Raw genomic sequence first — 26,122 nt, 5'->3', positions numbered from 1 at the left:
CTGGAATTAACATGGATAGTTTGAGGATTTTGATGATTTAATTTACAGAACATACCCACAACTTTGAAGATGTTTTTTGTGTTTATTGTGAAGCACACAACAAATAGGACAAAATAATAGAAAAAGTCAATGTGCATAACTATTCACCCCCCTAAAGTCAATACTTTGTAGAGCCAACTTTTGCGGCAATCACAGCTCCAAGTCGCTTTGGATAAGTCTCTATGGAGCTGCCACATCTTACCACTGGGATTTTTGCCCATCGCTCCTTGCAAAACTCCTCCAGCTCCTTCAAGTTGGATGGTTTGCGCTTGTGAACACAATCTTTAAGTCTGACTACAGATTGAGATCTGTGCTGTGACTATGCCATTCCAACACATTTACATGTTTCCCCTTAAACCACTCAAGTGTTGCTTTAGCAGTATGTTTGTGGTAATTTTCCTGCTGGAAGTTGAACCTCCGTCCTATCATCAAATCATGCACAGAGTGGTACAGGTTTTGCTGAAGAATATTCCTGAATTTAGCACCATTCAATTTTCCACCAAAACTGACCAGTTTCCCAGTCCCGGCTGTTGGAAAACATCCCCACAGCATGATGGTGTTCTTTGGGTGATGTGATGTGTTGGGTTTGCGCCAGACATAGTTTTTCTTTGATGGCCGAAAAGTTCAATTTTAGTCTCATCAGACCAGAGCACCTTCCTTTATACATTTTGGGAGTTTCCCACATACCTTTTCGCAAACTAAAAACTTGCCTTTTTGTTTTTAGCTGAAAGTAATGGCTTTCTTCTGACCACTCTGCCATAAAGCCCAACTCTATAAAGCGTACGGCTTATTGTCTTCTGTTGGATATTTTTTTTTTAACCTAACCCTGACTTGTACTTCTCAACAACATTGTCCCTTACATGTTTGGAGAGTTCCTTGGTCTTCATGGCAGTGTTTGGTTACTGATGCCTCTTGCTTAGGTGTTGCAGTCTCTGGGGCCTTTCAAAAAAGGTGTGTATATGTAATGACAGAAAGTGTAAAAATGGCCCTTCCCATAAGACATTAACATATTTGCTACCACCATGTGTGAAAATTTCAATTCTATTAAAATACATTATTATTGATTCTGCATGGTGAACGTTGATGTCACCTTAAAGGAGTACTTCAGGATTGGAAAACATATCTCCAATCCTTAGGATAGGGGATAAGTTTAAGATTGTGCGGGGTCCGACAGCTGGGATACCCCGCGATCTCCCGTATGGGCAGTTTGCTGGCAGGGGACGTGTTGACCACCGCACGAAGCGGTGGCTGACACGTCCCCTCAATACAACTCTATGGGAGAGCCCGGAGCGCTGCGTTCAGCATTGTCCGGCTCTGCCATAGCGCTGTATTGAGGGGGCATGTCACCTCTTCATATGGTGGTCGACACGCGCTATCTGGCCGGAGAGCCAGGACCCGTACGGGTGATCGCGGGGGGGTGGGGGGGTGCATTTTCCCAGCAGTCGGACCCCTCGTAATCTGAAACTTATCCTTAGGATAGGGGATAAGTTTTCCAATCCTGGATATCTCCTTTAGCATAGTAGCGATAAAAAGGACAGAACATATGGCAGAAAGGAGGGTCACACGGCTCCATGAATAAGAATAAAAAAGGTTATTGGGGTCAGAATATGGTGATGCAAATCAATTTCTTTTCATTTTATTTTTTAACTAGTAAACCATAACATTCTTATACATTTGGTGTTGTTGTAATCATACTGTCTTGAAGATTACCGTTATCTTGTCATTTTTACTGCACAGTGAACACAAAAAATATTAATGCACCACAATAATATGGAAATGTGTGTTTTTATTTTATTTCACCCCACAAATATTTTTTGGGGGGTTCGCCTTACACTATATGATGAAATGAGAGATGGCATTAAAACTGCAACTTCACTTCACATACAGCTGTTGATGGAAAAATTAAGATAGCCACACCCTCCCGGGGTCTCCTTTTGAGCCTTAAAAAAGAATCCTGCACTTAGGTGTCCATGACCCTAGGATTGGTCCTGGGGAGACACAAGTCACTTATTTTTGCAGACTAAATCAGTGTTGGGCCCGTAGAACTGGCTCTGGGGGCCTACTTTACCTTTATACACAAATACTGCCTGCAAATTTTTGGGCTTCATACACACATTATGCAAAACTGTATTCTACTGCACTTAAAATGTCATATATGACAGTGAGTTCTACCTGAAAGGATTTATAGGAATATATCATCAATATAAGTATTTGATTGTTGGGGTTTTGCTATGACCCCTTTGTTGTTACACAAGTACAGTACAGTCTGTACAGTACAAGTAGAATTCAAAAGACTAAAACTGAGTTGAAGTACCAAGTACAGCCAAAACCATATGCTTCCAGTGCATAATAGGAACAAAATCGGGGCTACCACAGAAGCCCTTAACAAACGATTGGCACCCTGTGATTGAGTCACAGGGGTTTATTGGAATTCATAAGTGACTGTATGTGACATTTAACCACTTAGATGCCACCTTTGATCGCAGTATCTAGGCGATTTACAGTTGTACTCAATACACAAATTACCTCTTCTCCGAGTCCTCTGAGCTTCTCAAATTCATTGTAGGGGGTGTGAAATATGTGAAATGGTGAAGGAGAACCTGAATATTACAGTAGCCAGTGCAGCCAAAAAGACTCCAGATCGATGGCTTTTGTGGAACAATTGTATCTTAATAGTTTCAAGCTTTAATATTGGTTATTTTGCAAAAAAACAACACATAGGACGGCTTTACTCATGATGACTCAGGATGGCTTAGTCCATGTCTGTAGGTTATTAACTGTAATACATGTCTTCACAAATCAACAATATGCTGAATAAAGGTGAACAATGTTGTGCATTTCATTACAGATGCTTTTATATGTGAAACTTAATGCACTGATAGCTGTGGTTCTGTATAGGGCAACTCCCCTGAGTGACTTGTCTGATGTTCCAAGAACTTAGAATAGTCCCTGAAGTTTTTCCCACATGCCATGCATTTAAAATATTTAACGTTGTGAATCCTCATGTGTCGGACCATAGAAGACTTCAGTCCAAACCTCTTGCCACATTCTGTGCACATGAAGAGCTTCTCCCCTGTGTGTATTCTCTGGTGCACAATAAGGGACGACTTCCGAGTGAAGTTTTTTCCACACTCTGAACACAAAAAGCGCTCTTCCTTTGACTGAGTTCTCCATAGCCTTTTATCAGATCCATTCTGGATGCTTTCTCCTAAATTATGATTATTCAGCACATTTAATATAGGTTGCTCTGAATGATTTCCAGTTTGATCAGTTTTCTCTGTACATCCTTTAATGAAAGATTCTAAAATGTTAAGTTCATTTCCACTGTAAAGAGTGCATGGATGTGTGCATACGTCTTTCTTCTTTTGGCTCTTATTAGGCTCTCCATCTACAAAACAAAAAACTCATGTTAACTCTGAAACCAAACTTTTCGGGAATTTACATGTGAAGTCCTTAAAAAGTAAAAAATAGACAAATCACCAGATACGGGTGGCATTTACTCCCATGTTTTAAGGCAGTTAAGTAACATATTTGACAGACCCTTGTTTCTAAAATGGAAGGATTATATATTAACAGGGACTATTCCGTGGAATTGGTGCATTGCAGATATTATGCCAATATTAAAAAACGGGTAACTATAGGTCTGTTAACCTGTTGGGGACGAAGGGCGTATGCATACGCCCTGGTACTTAAGGACAAAACGCGTACCAATGTCGGTAATCGCCGCAAATCGCCGGTCAATCCAGACCGGAGATTTGCGGCAATTCTGGCCTCATCGGGTCACTGGTGAACCAATCACCTGGAAAATAACAGTGATTGGAGCTGTAAGGACAGCTCTGACCTGCCATTGGTCGATCAGGCTGACGACCAATGGCAGTTGGGGGCGGGAGAGTTAAAGTTAATTTCCCCCACTCTGCCCACCGATTAATGTTCGGGCAGAGCTGGGAGAAACAATGGGGGGTGGGGGGGGGGGGGGTGGTAGAGAACCGGCTTACCGGAGCAGCGGCGGCGGCGGAGACATCAGGAGTTTGGCCAGAAAGTGCGGCGGAGGTGGGTGCAGTTAAGATCGCCGGTAAGTGATCTTCACTGTGGCCTTCTAAAAGTCAAAGGCTGTCTGGGCATCCTGGGAGTTGTAGTTTTGCAACATCTGGAGGGCCACAGTCTGGAGACCACTGTGTAGTGGTCTCCAAACTGTGGTCCTCCAGATGTTGCAAAACTACAACTTTCAGCATGCACAGACTGTCTAGGCATGCTGGGAGTTGTAGTTTTGCACCATCTAAAGTGGCACAGTTTGGAGACCACTATATGGTGGTCTCCAAACTGTAGCCCCCAGATGTTGCAAAACTACAATTCCCAGCATGCCCAAACAGTCAGGGATGCTGGGCAGTGTAGTTCTGCAATATCTGGCCCTTCATATGTTGCAAAACTACAACTCCCAGCATGCCTGGACAGTCTGGGCATGCTTGGAGTTGTAGTTTTGCAACATCTGGAGGGCTACAGTTTGGACACCACTACTTAGCGGTCTCCAAACTGTTCTTCACCAGTTGTTGCATAACTACAACTCCTAGTATGCCCAGACTGTCCAGGCATGCTGGGAGTTGTAGTTATGCAACATCTGAAGGGCCAGATATTGCAGAACTACACCACCCAGCATTCCTGACTGTCTGCGCATGCTGGGAATTGTAGTTTTGCAACAGCTGTAGGCATACTGGTTGGGAAACACTGATCTAGAGTCTGTTTCCTAACTCGGTGATTCCAACCCGTGTGCCTCCAGGTGTTGCAAAACTACAACTCCCAGAATGCACTGACAGACCGTACATGCTGGGAGTTGTCATTTTGCAACAGCTGGAGGCTCACGAGTTGGAATCACTGAGCTACAGTCTGTTTCCTAACTCAGTGGTTCCCCACCAGTGTGCCTACAGCTGTTGCAAAACTACAACTCCCAGCATGTACGGTCTCTCTTTGTGCATTCTGGGAGTTGTAGTTTTGCAACAGCTGAAGGTTTGGGGTGCCCCCCCTCCCCCCATGTGAATGTACAGGGTACATTCATACGGGCGGGTTTACAGTGGGTTTCCTTCTACAAGTTTGAGCTGGGGCAAATTTTCCGCCACAGCTTAAACTCCCAGCGGAAAATTCATTGTGAACCCCGCCTCTGTGAATGAACCCAAAAAACACTACACTGACACAAAATAAAAAGTAAAACACTACATATACACATACTCCTACACCGTTACCCCCTCTCATATGGCTGTGTTTCTAAAACGGAGCCTCCAGCTGTTGCAAAACAACAACTCCCAGTATTGCCGGACAGCCATTGACTGTGCAGGCATGCTGGGAGTTTTGCAACAGCTGGAGGCACCCTGTTTGGGAAACACTGGCCATCCTTCTATCTGGGTCCGCCTCTATTGCAAAGTCCTAATTTAGGCCTCAAATGTGCATGGCGCTCTCTCACTTTAGAGCCCTGTCGTATTTCAAGACAACAGTTTAGGGCCACATAAGGGGTATTTCCGTACTCGGGAGAAATTGTGTTACAAATTTTGGGGAGATTTTTCTCCTTTTACCCCTTATGAAAAGGAAAAGTTAGGGGCTACACCAGCATGTTAGTGTAAAAAATACAAGTTTTTACACTAACATGCTAATGTTGCCCCATACTTTTCATTTCCACAGAGGTAAATACCCCACATGTGGGTGTAAAATTGTCTGCGGGCGCACAACAAGGCTCAGGAGTGTGAGTACCATGTACATTTGAGGCCTAAATTGGTCATTTGCACAGGGGTAGCTGATAGTTACAGCAGTTCTGACAAAAAAAAAAAAAAAAAAAACACGTGTGACCCCATTTTGGAAACTACACCCCTCACAGAATGTAACAAGGGGTATAGTGAGCCTTGACACCCCACAGGTCTTTGATGAATTTTCATTAAAGTTGGACTTGAAAATTAAAAATGTGTTTTTTTTTTCCCTGAAATGCTGGTGTTACCCCAAATTTTTCATTTTCACAAGGGGTAATAGGGAAAAAAGCCTCCCAAAATTTGTAACCCCATTTCTTCTGAGTATTGAAATACCCCATATGTGGATGTAAAGTGCTCTCCAGGCAAACTACAGGGCTCAGAAGAGAAGGAACGCCATTGGGCTTTTGGAGAGAGAATTAGGCTGGAATTGAAGGCCATGTGTGTTTACAAAGCCCCCATAGTGCCAGAACAGTGGACCCTCCTCACATGTGACCTCATTTTGGAAACTACATCCCTCATGTACGGTAATAAGGGGTGCAGTGAGCATTTACACCCCACAGGTGTCTGACAGATTTTTGGAACAGTGGTCCGTGAAAATGAAAAATTAAATTTTTCATTTGCACAGCCCATTGTTCCAAAGACCTGTCAAACGCCAGTGGGGTGTAAATGCTCACTGCACCCCTTGATAGAGGTCAGATTTGAAAAAAATGCTCCCGTCTTTAGGGTCATAATGGGTTCCGTCCCCAAGGGGTTACGTGACTGTAGATAAGTGTCCAGTTTCTTCAAACCTTGCACCATATTAACACTTGCTTACCTGCAGAGATATTTTCAGATTTCTCTTGTTTTACATTAAGTGACCCTTCTTTTAATTTTTCTTTACAAAGTGGATCGAAAAACGTTTTTACAGTAGAGGCATTAGGTAGTACTTCTCCAGAACCATAAGGTCTCTGGTTCTTTTCTTGTATGCCTGACTCTTGTTTCTTCATTAGAGGCACTGTCACATCATCTTTATTTGCATTCAGAGGCTGCTGCATGGTAAGCTGGCATTGCTGATCGTTTGCCTCTAGTTTTGACAAAGCATTGCAAGTAGACTGCAACTGCCCTAAATAATATTAAAAGCATATTAACTCATGTACATCATAACTTACATGTTAACAAAGCAAATAAAAAATACATAGAACCATTTAATTTAACCTATCATGCAGTATTCTCTTCCAGAGGAAAACAAAACATGAGGCAGTATCCAAATACTTTAATGGAGTATCATTAAGAGTATGGCATAAAAGCAGAGTAGGACAAGGAATTAAAAAGCCTCAATGTCTGTCGGGCTTTGCTAATGCTTTATATTATCTGGGTATACAGTATCTCACATAAGTTAAGAACACCCCCCATATTTCTGTAAAAAAAAATTATATTATATAAAAAAAAAGTGTTTAATGTTACTGTCCCCTCAAAAGTAAGTATACCCCTAAGTGGAAATGTCCAAATTGGGCCCAATTAGCCATTTTACCTCCCTGGTGTCATCTGACTTGTTAGTTAGGCTGGGTTCATACCATGTTTTTGCAATACAGTTCCCGTATACGTTTTCAATTTGAAAACCATACGGAACCATATTGAAAACCGTATGCATTGACTCTCCATTGAAAACCGTATGCATTGACTCTCCATTGAAAACCGTATGCATTGACTCTCCATTGAAAACCGTATGCCAAAAGATGCATCAGGTTGTGTCCGTTATGCATCCTGTAAAAGGTTTTGTTCGTTTTTTTCCTGTACCCAAAACCGTAGCCTACCGCGGTTTTTGGTCCGGGTGTAAAACCGTATTGAAACTTAACTTTTCTTTTTAACATGGGAGTCAATGTGAGCCATACAGAACCGTATGTGCGTACGGTTCCATCCAGTTTTCACCACACGGTTTTTGACTTTGCACAGTTTTTTTCTTGGAATTTCAATCAAACAAGTGAAACTTTATTCAGAATGGAATGAAAAGTTAAAAATGTTTAAGTTTTTTTCTTAAAAAAACGGATGCAACCAGACATCATTTTTCAAACCATGTACAGTCATGGCCATAAATGTTGGCACTCCTGAAAATTTTCAAGCAAATTAAGGATTTCTCACAGAAAAGAATTGCAGTAACACGTTTTGCTATACACATGTTTATTCCCTTTGTGTGTATTGGAACTAAACTAAAAAAAGGAGGAAAAAAGCAAATTGGACATAATGTCACACGAAACTCCAAAAATGGGCTGGACAAAATTATTGGCACCCTTTCAAAATTGTGGACAGATAAGATTGTTTCAAGCATGTGATGCTCCTTTAAACTCACGTGGGGCAAGTAACAGGTGTGGGCAATATAAAAATCACACCTGAAAGCAGATAAAAAGGAGAGAAGTTCACTTAGTCTTTGCATTGTGTGCCTGTGTGTGCAACACTAAGCATGGACAACAGAAAGAGGAGAAAAGAACTGTTTGAGGACTTGAGAACCAAAATTGTGGAAAAATATCAACAATCTCAAAGTTACAAGTCCATCTCCAGAGATCTAGATTTGCCTTGTCCACAGTGCGCAACATTATCAAGAAGTTTGCAACCCATGGCACTGTAGCTAATCTCCCTGGGCGTGGACGGAAGAGAAAAATTGATGAAAGGTGTCAACAAACAAGTTCCAAAGATATTCAAGCTGTCCTGCAGGCTCAGGGAGCATCAGTGTCAGCGTGAACTGTCGACATTTAAATGAAATGAAACGCTATGGCAGGAGACCCAGGAGGACCCCACTGCTGACACAGAGACATGAGAAAGAAAGACTACATTCTGCCAAAAGGAACTTGAGTAAGCCAAAATCCTTCTGGGAAAACGTCTTGTGGACAGATGAGACCAAGATAGAGCCGTTTGGTAAAGCCCATCATTCCACTGTTTACCGAAAACGGAATGAGGCCTACAAAGAAAAGAACACAGTACCTACAGTGAAATATGGTGGAGGTTCAATGATGTTTTGGGGTTGTCTTGCTGTCTTTAGCACTGGATGCCTTGAATGTGTGCAAGGCATCATGAAATCTGAGGATTACCAATGGATTTTGGGTCGCACTGTACAGCCCAGTGTCAGAAAGCTGGGTTTGCGTCCGAGATCTTGGGTCTTCCAGCAGGACAATGACCCCAAACATACATCAAAAAGCACCCAGAAATGGATGGCAACAAGCACTGGAGAGTTCTGAAGTGGCCAGCAATGAGTCCAGATCTAAATCCCATTGAACACCTGTGGAGAGATCTTAAAATTGCTGTTGGGAAAAGACGTCCTTCCAATAAGAGAGACCTGGAGCAGTTTGCAAAGGAAGAGTGGTCCAACATTCCGGCTGAGAGGTGTAAGAAGCTTATTGATGGTTATAGGGAGCGAATGATTTCAATTTTTTTTTCCAAAGGGTGTGCAACCAGATATTAAGTTGAGGGTGCCAATAATTTTGTCCAGACCATTTTTGGAGTTTCTTGTGACATTATGTACAATTAGCTTTTTTTCCTCCCTTTTTTTGGTTTAGTTCCAATACATACAAAGGGAATAAACATGTGTAAAGCAAAACATGTGTTACTGCAACCCTTTTCTGTGAGAAATACTTCATTTTCTAGAAAAATTTCAGGGGTGCCAACATTTACGCCCCTGACTGTACGGTTTTCAACTGTATACAGATTAAAATTTGTACACGTTTTGATACAGTTTAGTCAGGTTTTGAAGAATCCGTTTTTTATCAAAAACCTGATACAGGAACTGTATTGCAAAAACGCTGTGTGAACCCAGCCTTACAAGGTCTCAGGTGTAAAGGGGGAGCAGGTGTATGAAATTTGATGTTATCACTCTTACACTCTCTAATACTAGTCACTGGAAAGTCAATGGCACCTCATGGCAAATAACTCTCCAAGAATCTGAATAAAAGAATTGTTGATCTACATAAAAGATAGTCTAGGCTATAAGATTTCAAAGACCATGAAACTTAGCAGCAGCATGGTGGAATAATACATAAATTTAGGTGCACTACTGTGGTGGATGTAAAAATAACATATGACTAACCCTCAAAATGATGTTAAAATTGAGACATTAGCCACTTAGTGTTAGGTCCCGTGCCACTTGAGAAACCTCGGCGTTGGTGTGCGAGGTCAGGTATGTCCCTCATATAAGGATATACTGACTATTGTCTCAATGTTAACATAATTTTGAGGGTTAGTCATATGTTATTGTTTACATCTACCACAGTAGTGCACCTGTATGTATTATTTTATATGTTACACATCCACACTTTTCATCGGGTGTAGGATGCCATTGTGGCACTTGTAGTCTGCTGCAGGCTTCCCCCATTGTATGCATTTTATACTGGGGATTGCCCTTAGCAACGAACCACAAGTGCAGGATCTGCTCCAACAGCAAAAATGCACAACTGCATATGGGGTTGAGCATTTCCTGCCATTTGAAACCATATTTTTTTCTTGTTGCAGCAGTATGGTGGGCAAGATAATACAGCGGTTTCACTTAGAACAGGCCCCGCCATATTCAACCAAAAAAGTTCACTCGCTTGGCTTTATATCCATAGGTGGTTGTCTTTGGGAGATAGACGTCTAAGTGCTGTCAGCATTGCTGCAGAGGTTAAAGGTGTGTGTGTGTGTGTTGGGGGGGGGGGGGGGTCAGCCTGCCAGTGCTCAGACCATACCTTGCAAACAGCATCAAATGTTTCTGCATGCCTGTCACCCCAGAAGGAAGCCTTTTCTAAAGATGAAGCACACACACAGTTTGCTGAAGACAAGCAGACTAAGGACATGGATTACTGAAGCAATGTCCTGTGATTCAATGAGACCAATATAAACTCATTTGGTTCAGATGGTGTCAATCGCATGACAACAACCAGGTGAGGAGTACAAAGACAAATGTGTCTTACCAGTCAAGCATGGTGGAAGGAGTGTCATGGTCTGGGGCTGCATTAGTGCTGCTGGCACTGGGGGGCTGCAGTTTATTTAGAGACCCCCCCCCCCGCCAAGGTTTAGACATTATTGGCTGTGTGTTGAGTGGGACAGCAACATTAAACACATTGCTGAAACTGTCTGCTCATTGCTAGATCTAAATCCAGTCCTGTTTTGTGACCATGATAAGTCTTGGCTCACATTAACTGTATCCAATCTGTGATTCTAGACACATTTTAATTCTTGCTGCTATTTCGTCTCTTTTCATTCGTCTGCTACTTGCTGTCACCTGCTTGTTTTAGCTGATATTTGGACTCTTATCCAATGGGTATTACGCCAAGGGTAAATGCACATTTAGAAGGAAATGCTGGTGATTTTCTGTGCAGATTTCAACCAGAAAATTCAGTGCAGATTACAAGGCCATGCATACGAATGAGATTCTCCCACGTGCTGTCAACCTTTCCACTGTTGCAGATCAGATATGAGGTAAAATCTACAGCACATTGACCAGATGAGGTAAATGATGAGGTAAAATCTGAGGTAAATGATGAGGTAAAATCTACAGCACATTTTACCCATGGGAATTTTACCACAGATGTGCCATAAAATACTTAGATGTACAATGGAAAAAATAGCTACATGTATAACTAAATACCTGAACGCTCACAAAGTACTTCACTCACCACCTGTCACCGATGTTGTCTTAAATAGCAAGAAACCAAATGTGAATAGTCTTAATCATTTCAACGCATCTTAAAAAAGGAAATATCATAAAACTCCTGTAGCATGCATTCATACCCACTGGATTCGCTGCAGATTTGATGTTACGCTTTGGCAGCTGTAAAATTTGCAGTTGTGCATCTGCAACTGTGGATTTTACAAGGCAATTCTTCACTAATAAACACACATCTGGGTGGGTGGGCTTGAGAAAACCAAATTATTCTAGGAGCAATAGGTTATCCCAAGCCAATCCCTTCATCGCTCCTTTCTTTCCTCATTCAAATGTCCACCACTCCAAGATGAAAGATACACCTTTTATTTTTCAAACATAATTTACCGAATAAAGTCACTTACCCATATGATTTTCTAAGTGTAATAACAAATCGCAGTATCGACTGAAATATATACCACATTTCGAGCAGACATTAAACATCTGGCCAGTGTGGGTTCTTAGATGTCTGACCAGAGAGGACTTAAATCCAAATCTCTTCCCACAGTCTGTGCATTTAAAATGTTTCTCTCCGGTGTGTATTCTCTGATGGACAATAAGAGAAGATTTTCGAGTAAAACTTTTCCCACACTGGATACATTGATAGGCCTTTTTGCTACTGGACAATCGTGGCTTACAAATGGAGTTATCTATGGCACAGTCAAAGTTCACCACTTTCTCAGTCTCAATTACTTTTGACAATGCATTACAAATAATATTTTGTGACTTCAAGTTTTTCAAGTTGATTTCTGATGGTTTGCAATTGATTTCAAGACCTAAATGTGGAATTTCAGAATTTGCATTGTGCTCCTGATCTGTATAACTGCAGTATTCACTGTTACCTGAAAAGCAAATAGAAAATTCTTAGCTAAATTTTTTTCCTGATGGAAAAATAGACAACTATGCAGACACACACCTACAATTTCACTACTACGCTGACATGTCTCTTTGTCTAGAGATCAGCTGATCACCAGGCCAGTTCATTTTCCAGAAGTTTCAGAAGCAAGACCCACTTCTAAAACCCCATGTGAACAGCGAATACTGCTTGCACAGTTGCAGTTGACCACATATTTGCAGTATTACGTCCTGGTCAATCATATGAATGGCCGACCATGATGATCATGCTTAGTCTGCCAGAACAAGGAACTAGTGTCATCTGCACTAACCTGTCAGTACCAACAGGTAGTGGAGGTGACACTGGTGACAATGGTACTTACATTGTCCCATTCCGTGGCAGGATCTCCTGTAATCTTCTCCGTTAGCTTCACTCCGGGAACCTGGCTTGAGGCACTGGCGAAGCATAATGACATTACCGCTGCTGTTCTCTCACAGCAGGACCCAGCAGGGAGAGGCAGCGGCTTGGTGCATGGGCGGAGGTTAGTGACATCACCACTGCTGCTCCCTGCTGGGTCCCGCTGTGAGAGAACAGTAAGCTCCGCCTATGCCCCAAGCTGGGTTCCCAGAGCGAAGCTTAAGGAGAAGATTACAGGAGATCCCCATCACGGAACGGACCGTTGTCACCAGTGTCACCTCCACTACCTGCCGGTACCGACAGGTTAGTGCAGGTGACACTGGTGACAGATTTAGGTTTACTTAACACTAAATGATAACTATTTTATATAAAATTCTATTTTAACAATCACCTATGTGTGCACTCAACAGACTTTCTTCCATGAAGTGTTTCCTGTCTTCCAGGCATACATGAGGCTCGTCTGCACAGTTGTCTCTTACATAACAGTTCAGTTTGTCCTGAACATCAGAATCTTCTCCAGTCTCTGAATTTAGATGGGCCTTCTCTACTTTGTGTGTCCTCTGATGAAACAGAAGTTGTGAAGCTTGAGAAAAGTTCTTTTCACAATGAGGACATTTATAGGATTTCTCTCTCCTGTGGACTTTCTGGTGCTGGAAGAGGCTGGAGTAGCGTGTAAAGCACTTGCCACAATCTGAACAGATATTGAGGATTTTTGGAGAGTGCGTTCTCATGTGTCTGACCAATGAGGATTTTAGGCTAAACCTCTTTCCACAATCTGTGCACATAAAAAGCTTCTCTCCTGTGTGTGTTCTCTGATGTACAATAAGGGATGACTTCCGTGTGAAACATTTTCCACAGTCAATACACAAGAAGCTTTTTGCCTCCTTGCTGGTTTTCGAATCTGTGTTAGCTCCATACTTAATCACAATATAACTTTTTTTATCTAGGCATAGACTGGAATTCTCTGTAACAATAGACTTTTCTTGCTTGGGTGCTTCCAGGTCATCTTTATTTACTGACTGGGAATTACTATGTTTTCCATTGTAGGGAGTATATAGGTAACTATTACCTAATGGCACAAAAAAAAAAAAAAAGAAAAGTAAATGAATGCCAATGTATATTTACATACTAACACAGTGTGACATGACTATTTTCTGAAAAATTTAATGTGCCATTACAGTTGTGCTGAACACTGTATATATTGCTTGGCATGAGCAACATTTAATTACCCCCTCCCTTCCACACACACAAAAATCACAGCCTTCAAAACTTTTTTGCTGCCATTTTTCTGCCACAAAAAAAAAAAGAAAATGTATGCAAAATGTGTGGAACCCAAGCAATCTCAGATTCTAAATGCAGGAACACTTGTGTGGAAACTATCCGCGCATCAACTTTTTCAGCAAGGTGTGGTCACATTGTTATCCGACGGTGGTAATAGAGTGAAAGGGAGTTAGAGGAAATCTGTCACCAGTGTCACCTGACCTAACTTGTCGATACCGACAGGTAGTGCAGGTGACACTGACAACAACGGTACTCACCTTGTCCCAGACCGTGGCGGGGATCTCCTGTAATCCTCTCTGGTATCTTCGCTCTGGGAACCAGTTTGGGGCACAGGCGGAGCTTAATAATGTAACCGCTGCTGTTCCCAGCAGAGAGCAGCAGCGGTGACGTCACTAAACTCCGCACATGCCCCAAGCCGCTGCTGCTTTCTGCAGGGTCCCGGGTAGCAGCCGTTATGCCATTAAGTTCCGCCTGTGCCCCAAGCCAGTGCCTCGAGCGAAGATACCGGAGAAGATTACAGGAGATCCCTGCCACGGACCGGGACAAGGTAAGTACCGTTGTCATCAGTGTCACCTGTACTACCTGTGTACCGACAGGTTAGTGCAGGTGACACTGGTGACAGATTTCCTTTAAGAAAAGTCCGGAGGCAGGTCAAAAGGGTCTTAAAAGGCTGGAAACTTGCAAGCCAAACTTCTTCCTTCCTTTGCTCTCCCGACTTCTCAACACAAATGGGGAAGCCGTTAATGCACATTAGAGCTCACTAGACTACTGAGCTTCTAGACAGAGATACTCAGCCACAAAAATCATAAAAAGTTTGAGCTTCTTCACTGAAGTTATATTACAAAACCGTATAGGACTGCTATAGTTTTAGGGGAAAAAAACCTGTAATACCCCTTTAAGCTCAGGGGGTGTAACCCACACCAACTGAGACTAAGATTCTCACCGCTCATTTAACCATTGAGGGAAATGTGCAGCTCTGCAACCACATACATTCCTATATTTTTAAAAAGGATGAGTATGATGAAAATCAAATTTATAGATCTTAAATATCTCACTTAGTAGAATATATCTAATATATTAGATTATAAAATATTTAACCTTTATGTATTCTCTGATGTCTTATAAATGCACTTTGCCTTCTGAAGGACTTTCCACATTCAAGACATATATGGGATTCTTCCAAACTTGAATCTTTGAACAGATCAGTCTCACTGTTTCGGAGGCTAGGGCCTGCAGATTTGGACCTTGAATAACATACTTTTACTTTGTGGCTTCTCTCGTGAGCTATTAGTTGTGAAGCTCTAGAGAAGCTCTTCTCACACTGAGGACATTTATGGAGTTTCTCCCTTCTGTGGACCTTCTGCTGCTGGAGATGTATTGTTGAAGAGTGAGTTTTTAAGTGTCTGACCATAGAAGACTTAAGACCAAATCGTTTGCCACATTCTGAGCACATAAACAGCTTCTCTCCAGTGTGTATTCTCTGATGTACAATAAGGGATGATTTCCGTGTGAAGCATTTCCCGCAGTCAATACACAAAAAACGTTTTTCTACTTCAAGAGTTTTCTTCTCGGCACAAAATGGCCCAACTGTTATTTGTTCTACAACATTTACTGTTTGAGAGGATTGTGATGCATTATAATGTTCATTTGCATAAAAGGACATGTCACATGCAAATCCTTCAGTTCTGTCAGTGGAGACAGTAGAAGTAGATTTTACTGCAAAAAAAAAAAAAAAAGGAAATAAGTAAAATCATCTAGACAAAATATAAGGCAACAAAAAGTCTATACAACTTCAGTAGGAGTTTACAAGCAATACATGACCTAAAACTGGATTGGAAATGGGCTTTACCTTTGTATTTCTGCATTGATCATGTTTGCTTTGCTCTACAGTCTAGGCTGACATGCTCCATTTCTTACTAGCCATATTGTATTCTTCCTTACCTTTATGTAATTGCTTATGTCTCATGAGAGATTGGTACTCTTGAAAACTTTTCCCACACTCTAGGCATACAACATTCTTCTGGGTGCGGAGTCTGTCCATGTTATGTATGTTTTCCTCACAGTCGGCTCTTTCAGACAGTGGCCTCCGTTTGTGAATTCTTTGATGAACTAATAATTGTGATGCTCGCATGAAGCTTTTCTCACAGTATGAACACCTATAGAGTCTTTCCCTTCTGTGAACTTTCTGATGCTGAAAAAGACTAGGATAGCGACTAAAAGATTTGCCACATTCAGGACAGATTTTTTGAACCTTTGGAGTGTGAGTCCTCATGTGTCGGACCATGGAAGACTTGAGGCCAAATCTCTTACCGCACTCTGAGCACATAAAAAGCTTCTCCCCTGTGTGTATTCTCTGGTGTACAATAAGGGACGACTTCCGTGTGAAGCTTTTTCCACAATCATTACACTGGCATTGTTTTTGTCCACTGTACTTTTTTTCTCTAGTTTGAGTAGTTTGCTTCCTAGTGTTGACTGCATTTTCACATGTCCCTTCTCTCTCATGTAGAGTATCAGCCTCTTCTTTAGCCATTTCCAGATCCCTGTGCTGGTTTTATCTACAGTAGAAAGCATATCAATTCCCATTTCCAATACTTTGCTTCTCCACTGATCATTTTTTTTTAGCTTTGCAGGTAGAATATTCTTCTGTGAAAAGAGTATGAAATAATAAATTGTTATGTTATTCTAATAAAAATTTCATCTGGTAATACAATACCACACACTAACAAAGAATCCATTTTAAGTGTAGATGAAAACAAAACCACAGCGTATGCTATATACTTGGTCAAACAAGCCTATTAATAGACTGTGTAGACAGTGGAAGAATGAAGACTGTGTCACATAGGGCAAGAGAAGAACAGCCCTAGGCTATCCATGACCACGGACCTTGTGTACTTGACGATCCGCTCTAAACAACAGACCCCCAACTTGGCGATGGTCCCTACTCTGAGTAGGTTGCAGGGCATAGCAATGTCAAAAACAATAAAACAAACATTGCAGAAGTCAGGGAGCAGGTAAAGACACAAGGAGTAATCACAAAACACAGGGCATGAAACAGACAGATAAAGAGATGCCAGACAGGCCAAATCTAAACCAAGATAGCAGCGAGGTAGAGTCAGAAAGCATGAGTGTAGTCAGGTCACAAGCCATGGTACACAGAAATACAGAGCCAGTAACAAGAAAGGACCTCTATCATAGGCAATGTTTAGATGACAGTTTGAAGTTTAAATAGGATAACTCAGGAGGGTTAGGACTCTTAACTCTTTAGATATGGCGATCAAAGTTGATCGCCACATCTAAAGTGAAAGTGAAAGCTTCCCGGCAGCTCAGTCAGGCTGATCAGGACCACTGCGCTGAAACCGCAGTGTCCCGATCAGGTAGGACGTACGAGGAGGATCCTTACCTGCCTCCTCAGCGTCCGATCGCAGAATGACTGCTCCGTGCCTGAGATCCAGGCAGGAGCAGTCAAGCGGCAATAACACTGATCAATGCTATGCAGTGGCATAGCATTGAACAGTGTAAGACATCAGTGTAATGCATGTTACAGTCCCCTGTGTGAACTTTTTTTTTTTTTTATAAAGCTGATTTAACCCCTCTCCTAATAGATGTTTGAATCCCCCCCTCTTCCCATTTAAAAAAAAAGAGTAAATAATAAACATATGTGGTATCGCTGCATGAGTAAATGTCTGAAATATAAAAAATATATCGCTAATAAAACCGCACAGTCAATGGCGTACGTGCAAAAAAATTACAAAATCCAAAATAGCGTATTTTTGGTCCGTTTTTGCACTTTCATTTTTTTCTCCTCACCTTTGAAAAATCATAACCCTTTCAATTTTGCACCTACAGACCCATATGATGCCTTTTTTTTTGTGTCAACAATTCTACTTTGACACAGTACATTTTTCGGGGGAAAAAAAAAAAAATCGATTAAAATGATACCCTACTTATATAGGTTTGATTTTGTCTTACTTCTGGAAAAAATCATAACTACATGCATGAAAATTAAAATGTTTAAAAATGGCCTGATCCCTATAACTTTTAAATTTTTCTGCATATGGGGATGAGTGAGGGCTATTTTTTTGCATCATCATTTGAAGTTTTTATTGGTACCATTTTTGTTTTGATCAGACTTTTGTATAGGTTTTTATTAATTTTTTTATGGTATAAAAAGTTACCAAAAATACGCTATTTTGGACTTTGGAAATTTTTTACCTGTACGCCATTGACAGTGTGGTTTAATTAACGATATATATTTTTACGCACTGCTCAAAAAAATAAAGGGAACACTAAGATAACACATCCTAGATCTGAATGAATGAACTAATCGTATGAAATACTTTTGTCTTTACATAGTTGAATGTCTTCACACATCAAATCAATCAAATTTATCAACCCATGGAGGTCTGGATATGGAGTCACTCAAAATCAAAGTGGCAAACCACACTACAGGCTGATCCAACTTTGATGTAATGTCCTTAAAGGGGTACTCCGGTGGTCAACGTGTTTTTCCATTTTTGACTTACCCTATTTGTTTTGTTTCATTTCTATTCTTGTTGTTTAGGCAACTCTATTTCCGTTCTTTGTTGTCTTTTTATCCCCCACTTTGTTTTCCTATCTTTGCTTCCATTTCCTGTTTCTTGCTGTGCTGAAAACTACAAATCCCAGCATGCCACATGCCTTGCTGGTTTGGGGCGGCTTCTTTTTTTTGTTTTGTTTGTTCCGCCTTTTACCCACCCTACTATTTTCCCGGGTCAGCCCCCTTATACACAGCACACTAATATTATCAACCCTGGTTGGGATACACTGTCATACACACACAAAAGGGACTACAACTCCCAGCATGTGTCATTCAGGAGTCTTCAGTCTGTGGTATAACACCAGCATGCTGCCTCTGTAGTCTCCTGGGGGTTGTAGTTCACCACACCTCTATAGGGCATACACCAGTGTTTCCCAACCAGGGTGCCTCTAGGTGTTGCAAAACTACTACTACCAGCATGCCCGGCCAGCCAAAAGCTGTCTGGGCATGCTGGGAGTTGTAGTTTTGATACAGCTGAAGACACCTTGGGAATCAATGCACTTTGTTTGTAATATACTGAATAGGCTAGGCCAGTGTTTCCCAATCAGTGTGCCTCCAGCTGTTGCTGCAAAACTACAACTCCCAGCATGCTCAATGGCTGTCAGGGAATGCTGGGAGTTGTAGTTTTACAACAGCTGGAGGCACACTGGTTTGGAAACACTGGTGTAACATGATGTGTATGCTGAATAGGCTAGGACAGTGTTTCCCAACCAGTGTGCCTCCAGCTGTTGCAAAACTACAACTCCCAGCATGCCCAAAGTCTGTCCAGGCATGCTGGGAGTTGTAGATTTGATACAGCTGGAGGCAGACTGGTTTGTAAACACTAGCATACACACACATAACAGGGACTACAACTCCCAGCATGTGTCATTCAGGAGTCCACCCCCCCCCCCCCCACTTCACACATAGAAATCATCCCCAGTCGGAGATTTATTCCCCTGCAGTCTACACATCCCCAGCCCGTGCACCTTGTTATCCCTTCATATAACACTTCCTCCCCTTCACATACATCTTCTCTGTCTTCTTTCAGTGCAGACCTGCGTCCTCACAAGACAAAGCAGGGGGAGGGGAGATTAGGAGCTGTGTAGGAACTTCTTGCTCTCATGCACACCTGTGTCCTCCAGGAGGGGGAGATGAGGGGCGTGGCCTATCTCTATCATGCAGTTTTGAAAGAACAGAGAAAAAAAAAAGCAATGACATCTTGTCCACAGCCTAATCCTAAACTGTGGACAACAGTCAGAGATCCAACACAGAACTACAGAACTTCCTGGCCCACAAACAGGTAAGAAAAAAAGACACATGCTACACAAATATATAATACATGTCAATTGCAAAAAACCTGAACATTAAAAGAAGATGCAATATAGCCAAAAATCTTAACCACCGGAGTACCCCTTTACAACAAGTCAAAATGAGGCTCAGTAGGGTATGTGTGGCCTCCACGTGCCTGTATGACCTCCCTACAACGCCTGGGCATGCTCCTAATGAGGTGGTGGATGGTCTCCTGAGGGATGTCCTCCCAGACCTGGACTAAAGCATCCAACAACTCCTGGACAGTCTGTGGTGCATGGAGCGAGACATGATGGCCCAGATGTGCTCAATTGGATTTAGGTCTGGGGAACTGGCGGGCCAGTCTATAACATCAATGCCTTCCTCATGTAACTGCTGACCCACTCCAGCCACATGAGGTCTAGCATTGTCTTGCATTAGGAGGAACCCAGCATATGGTCTCACAAGGGGTCTGAGGATCTCATCTTGTTACCTAATGGCAGTCGGGCTACCTCTGGCAAGCACATGGAGCGCTGTGCGGCCCCCTGAAGAAATGCGACCCCACACCATTACTATCCCATCGCCAAACCGGTCATGCTGGAGGATGTTGCAGGCAGCAGAACGTTCTCCACAGCGTCTCCAGACTCTGTCACATGTGCTCAGTGTGAACCTGCTTTCATTTGTGAAGAGCACAGGGCGCCAGTGGCGAATTTGCCAATCTTGATGTTCTCTGGCAAGTGCCAAACGTCCTGCACGGGAGGGGCTGTAAGCACAACCCCCACCTGTGGACGTTGGGCCCTCAAACCACCCTAATGGAGTCTGTTTCTGACCGTTTGAGTGGACACATGCACATTTGTGGCATGCTGGAGGTCATTTTGCAGGGCTCTGGCAGTGCTCCTCCTTGCAGAAAGGCAGAGATAGCGGTCCTGCTGCTGGGTTGTTGCCCTCCTACAGCCTCCTCCACGTCTCCTGATGTACTGGCCTGGTAGCGCCTCCATGGTTTGCTGACACAGACACAGCAAACCTTCTAGCCACAACTCGCATTGATGTGCCATCCTAGATGAGCTGCACTACCTCAGCCACTTATGTGGGTTGTAGACTCAGTCTCATGCTACCACTAGAGTGAAAGCACCGCCAGCATTCAAAAGTGACCAAAACATCAGCCAGGAAGCATAGGAACTAAGAAGTTGTCTGTGGTCACCACCTGCAGAACCACTCCTTTATTGGGGGTGTCTTGCTAGTTGCCTATAATTTCAACCTGTTGTCTGTTCCATTTGCACAACAGCATGTGAAATTGATTGTCAATAATCAGTGTTGTTTCCTGAGTGGACAGTGTGATTTCACAGGAGTGTGATTGACTTGGTGTTACATTGTATTGTTTAAAGAGTAGCTATCACTGATATAAATTTCCCTATTCCCCCTCCCCATCTGTCCCTGACACTAACTACATCTATCCCTGTCTTTATTTTTCCCCAAATCCCCATAAAAATACCTTTTGTTGCACAGCTGCAGGAGCTCAGAGTTGAGCTCTCTGGTCAGGGCAGGAAGTGGGCGGCCCTGGCAGGCGCGACGTCATCTAAAGCCTGGCTGGGGCTCGCTTCCGCCCATCTCCTTTCTCTCCTGCAGCTCGCGTGCTGCAATGAATGAGGAGAGGGAGATGCACGCAAAATTTAAATATTATAGATTCTCCTATAATAGAGCTATAAACATGTCACCTCATCCTCACAGGATACCTATATACTGTCTGCAGATTCTCCTATAATAGAGCTATATACATGTCACCTCATCCTCACAGGATACCTATATACTGTCTGCAGATTCTCCTATAATAGAGCTATATACATGTCACCTCATCCTCACAGGATACCTATATACTGTCTGCAGATTCTCCTCCTATAGGAGCTATATACATGTCACCTCATCCTCACAGGATACCTATATACTGTCTGTAGATTATCCTCCTATAATAGAGCTATATACATGACACCTCATCCTCACAGGATACCTATATACTGTCTGCAGATTCTCCTCCTATAATAGAGCTATATACATGACACCTCATCCTCACAGGATACCTATATACTGTCTGCAGATTCTCCTCCTATAGTAGCTATATACATGTCACCTCATCCTCACAGGATACCTATATACTGTCTGCAGATTCTCCTCCTATAATAGAGCTATATACATGTCACCTCATCCTCACAGGATACCTATATACTGTCTGCAGATTCTCCTCCTATAATAGAGCTATATACATGACACCTCATCCTCACAGGATACCTATATACTGTCTGCAGATTCTCCTCCTATAGTAGCTATATACATGTCACCTCATCCTCACAGGATACCTATATACTGTCTGCAGATTCTGCTCCTATATTACAGCTATATACATGTCACCTCATCCTCACAGGATACCTATATACTGTCTGCAGATTCTCCCCCTATAATAGAGCTATATACATGTCTCCTCATCCTCACAGGATACCTATATACTGTCTGCAGATTCTCCTCCTATATTAGAGCTATATATATATATATATATATATATATATGTCACCTCATCCTCACAGGAGACCTATATACTGTCTGCAGATTCTCCTCCTATAATAGAGCTATATACATGTCACCTCATCCTCACAGGATACCTATATACTGTCTGCAGATTCTACTCCTATATTACAGCTATATACATGTCACCTCATCCTCACAGGATACCTATATACTGTCTGCAGAGTCTCCTCCTATAATAGAGCTATATACATGTCACCTCATCCTCACAGGATACCTATATACTGTCTGCAGATTCTACTCCTATATTACAGCTATATACATGTCACCTCATCCTCACAGGATACCTATATACTGTCTGCAGAGTCTCCTCCTATAATAGAGCTATATACATGTCACCTCATCCTCACAGGATACCTATATACTGTCTGCAGATCCCCCCCCCTATATTACAGCTATATACATGTCACCTCATCCTCACAGGATACCTATATACTGTCTGCAGATTCTACTCCTATATTACAGCTATATACATGTCCCCTCATCCTCACAGGATACCTATATACTGTCTGCAGATTCTCCTCCTATATTAGAGCTATATACATGTCAACTCATCCTCACAGGATACCTATATACTGTCTGCACCTTCTCCTCCTATATTAGAGATATATACATGTCACCTCATCCTCACAGGATACCTATATACTGTCTGCACCTTCTCCTCCTATATTAGAGATATATACATGTCACCTCATCCTCACAGGATACCTATATACTGTCTGCAGATTCTCCCCCTATATTACAGCTATATACATGTCACCTCATCCTCACAGGATACCTATATACTGTCTGCAGATTCTCCTCCTATAATAGAGCTATATACATGTCACCTCATCCTCACAGGATACCTATATACTGTCTGCAGATTCTCCTCCTATATTAGAGCTATATACATGTCACCTCATCCTCACAGGATACCTATATACTGTCTGCAGATTATCCTCCTATATTAGAGCTATATACATGTCACCTCATCCTCACAGGATAGCTATATACTGTCTGCAGATTCTCCTCCTATAATAGAGCTATATACATGACACCTCATCCTCACAGGATACCTATATACTGTCTGCAGATTCTCCTCCTATAGTAGCTATATACATGTCACCTCATCCTCACAGGATACCTATATACTGTCTGCAGATTCTCCTCCTATAGTAGCTATATACATGTCACCTCATCCTCACAGGATACCTATATACTGTCTGCACCTTCTCCTCCTATATTAGAGATATATACATGTCACCTCATCCTCACAGGATACCTATATACTGTCTGCAGATTCTCCCCCTATATTACAGCTATATACATGTCCCCTCATCCTCACAGGATACCTATATACTGTCTGCAGATTCTCCTCCTATAATAGAGCTATATACATGTCACCTCATCCTCACAGGATACCTATATACTGTCTGCAGATTCTCCTCCTATATTAGAGCTATATACATGTCACCTCATCCTCACAGGATAGCTATATACTGTCTGCAGATTCTCCTCCTATAATAGAGCTATATACATGACACCTCATCCTCACAGGATACCTATATACTGTCTGCAGATTCTCCTCCTATAGTAGCTATATACATGTCACCTCATCCTCACAGGATACCTATATACTGTCTGCAGATCCTACTCCTATATTACAGCTATATACATGTCACCTCATCCTCACAGGATACCTATATACTGTCTGCAGAGTCTCCTCCTATAATAGAGCTATATACATGTCACCTCATCCTCACAGGATACCTATATACTGTCTGCAGATCCCCCCCCCTATATTACAGCTATATACATGTCACCTCATCCTCACAGGATACCTATATACTGTCTGCAGATTCTCCTCCTATATTAGAGCTATATACATGTCACCTCATCCTCACAGGATACCTATATACTGTCTGCAGATTCTCCTCCTATAATAGAGCTATATACATGTCCCCTCATCCTCACAGGATACCTATATACTGTCTGCAGATTCTCCTCCTATATTAGAGCTATATACATGTCACCTCATTCTCACAGGATAGCTATATACTGTCTGCAGATTCTCCTCCTATATTAGAGCTATATACATGTGACCTCCTCCTCACAGGATACCTATATACTGTCTGCAGATTCTCCTCCTATATTACAGCTATATACATGTCACATCATCCTCACAGGATACCTATATACTGTCTGCAGATTCTCCTCCTATATTAGAGCTATATACATGTCACCTCATCCTCACAGGATACCTATATACTGTCTGCAGATTCTCCCCCTATAATAGAGCTATATACATGTCACCTCATCCTCACAGGATACCTATATACTGTCTGCAGATTCTCCTCCTATAATAGAGCTATATACATGACACCTCATCCTCACAGGATACCTATATACTGTCTGCAGATTCTCCTCCTATAATAGAGCTATATACATGTCCCCTCATCCTCACAGGATACCTATATACTGTCTGCAGATTCTCCTCCTATATTACAGCTATATACATGTCACCTCATCCTCACAGGATACCTATATACTGTCTGCAGATTCTCCCCCTATATTACAGCTATATACATGTCTCCTCATCCTCACAGGATACCTATATACTGTCTGCAGATTCTCCCCCTATATTACAGCTATATACATGTCTCCTCATCCTCACAGGATACCTATATACTGTCTGCAGATTCTCCTCCTATATTAGAGCTATATACATGTGACCTCCTCCTCACAGGATACCTATATACTGTCTGCAGATTCTCCACCTATATTACAGCTATATACATGTCACCTCATCCTCACAGGATACCTATATACTGTCTGCAGATTCTCCCCCTATATTACAGCTATATACATGTCCCCTCATCCTCACAGGATACCTACATACTGTCTGCAGATTCTCCTCCTATAATAGAGCTATATACATGTCCCCTCATCCTCACAGGATACCTATATACTGTCTGCAGATTCTCCTCCTATATTACAGCTATATACATGTCCCCTCATCCTCACAGGATACCTACATACTGTCTGCAGATTCTCCCCCTATAACAGATCTATGTCGCCTCACACACAGTTTCTCCCTCTATACAATGCAGTACTTCATGTTGTGCTCTATCACACAATGTCGGCAGCAGTAAGAAAACACCGCACTATCCCTATAGACAAAAGTAGATGTGCTCAGCTGTGTCCTGCCCTGCCGCTAGGTGTCAGTATCCGCAGCGCATACACACAGCTATAAAGCCTATAATAAAGCCGCATTTACCGCTGACCTGAATATCGTCTATTGCAGCAGCTGTGAACCCTCAGTTGCCGGATTTTTCTCTTCCGGATATTACAGTAAGGGTTGCTGGGAGTTGTAGTTTAGCTGTCATAAAACCTACAGGTAGCAGGAAGTAGAGGATTACAGCAGGCGCACGGCTTATGATTACTATACAGTAAGTACCTATAGGGGCCAGTAAAGAGTAAGCCAACTACAAGCCATAGAGTAGAGACTGTTAAGAGTTTTCCCTACACCCTTTGTCATCTAGACTGTATCAGTGTCTGGCATTAGTTCTGGCGCCACCTTGCGTCCTTCAGTAACAGCTCCCGCAGGACCGAACTTGCGTCAGCTAGTCATGTGACCGCCCCGTACCACGTGACGCTTTCCCAGATGAACTCTGTTGTGGAGGAGTCGGTGACGCGATATGTTAGCGGTGACTTCTAGGAGAGCGGTTCCCTGGGGTCTCGGTGCAGGCTGGGCCTCCGGGGCGGTGCTTCGACAG

The 26,122-nt window shown here is 42.3% G+C and overlaps 2 protein-coding genes across 8 annotated transcripts in view; one reads left to right on the top strand and one right to left on the bottom strand.

Moving 5' to 3' along the window:
• Nucleotides 1-91: 91 nt before the first annotated feature.
• On the bottom strand, nt 92-26,084 carry LOC130368771 (zinc finger protein 585A-like). Of its 5 annotated transcripts, XM_056572964.1 has the most exons (9): nt 25,873-25,968; nt 25,631-25,737; nt 21,283-21,424; nt 15,887-16,588; nt 15,044-15,661; nt 13,056-13,733; nt 11,778-12,254; nt 6,583-6,870; nt 92-3,427 (listed from the first exon to the last, which is right to left on the bottom strand). In XM_056572964.1, exons 4-9 carry the CDS (start codon nt 16,473-16,475, stop codon nt 2,907-2,909), a joined length of 3,171 nt encoding a protein of 1,056 aa, XP_056428939.1. In that variant the 5' UTR covers nt 16,476-16,588; nt 21,283-21,424; nt 25,631-25,737; nt 25,873-25,968; the 3' UTR covers nt 92-2,906. The 5 variants fall into 5 exon arrangements, with proteins under 5 accessions (XP_056428939.1, XP_056428938.1, XP_056428942.1 ...); XM_056572963.1 differs by lacking the exon at nt 21,283-21,424; XM_056572967.1 differs by lacking the exons at nt 21,283-21,424; nt 25,631-25,737; nt 25,873-25,968 and adding an exon at nt 25,993-26,084.
• Nucleotides 25,723-26,122, top strand: part of HMGCL (3-hydroxy-3-methylglutaryl-CoA lyase) — a 29,197-nt gene continuing 28,797 nt past the window's right edge. Inside the window, exon 1 of one of the 3 annotated variants that reach the window (XM_056572972.1) lies at nt 25,723-25,795. Coding sequence is in view for 2 of the 3 variants with exons in the window: in XM_056572970.1 (XP_056428945.1) it covers nt 26,045-26,122 (78 nt within the window). In the remaining variant the exon portion in view is untranslated. Of the gene's footprint in view, nt 25,796-25,932 lie in introns of those variants that run through there. The other 2 variants (XM_056572970.1, XM_056572968.1) reach the window with 2 other exon arrangements.

This window comes from Hyla sarda, chromosome 4, assembly GCF_029499605.1.
Source record: "Hyla sarda isolate aHylSar1 chromosome 4, aHylSar1.hap1, whole genome shotgun sequence".
NCBI lineage: Eukaryota > Metazoa > Chordata > Amphibia > Anura > Hylidae > Hyla > Hyla sarda.
The sequence above is the reverse complement of the archived record's forward strand: the minus strand, read 5'-3'. Positions and strand labels throughout refer to the sequence as shown.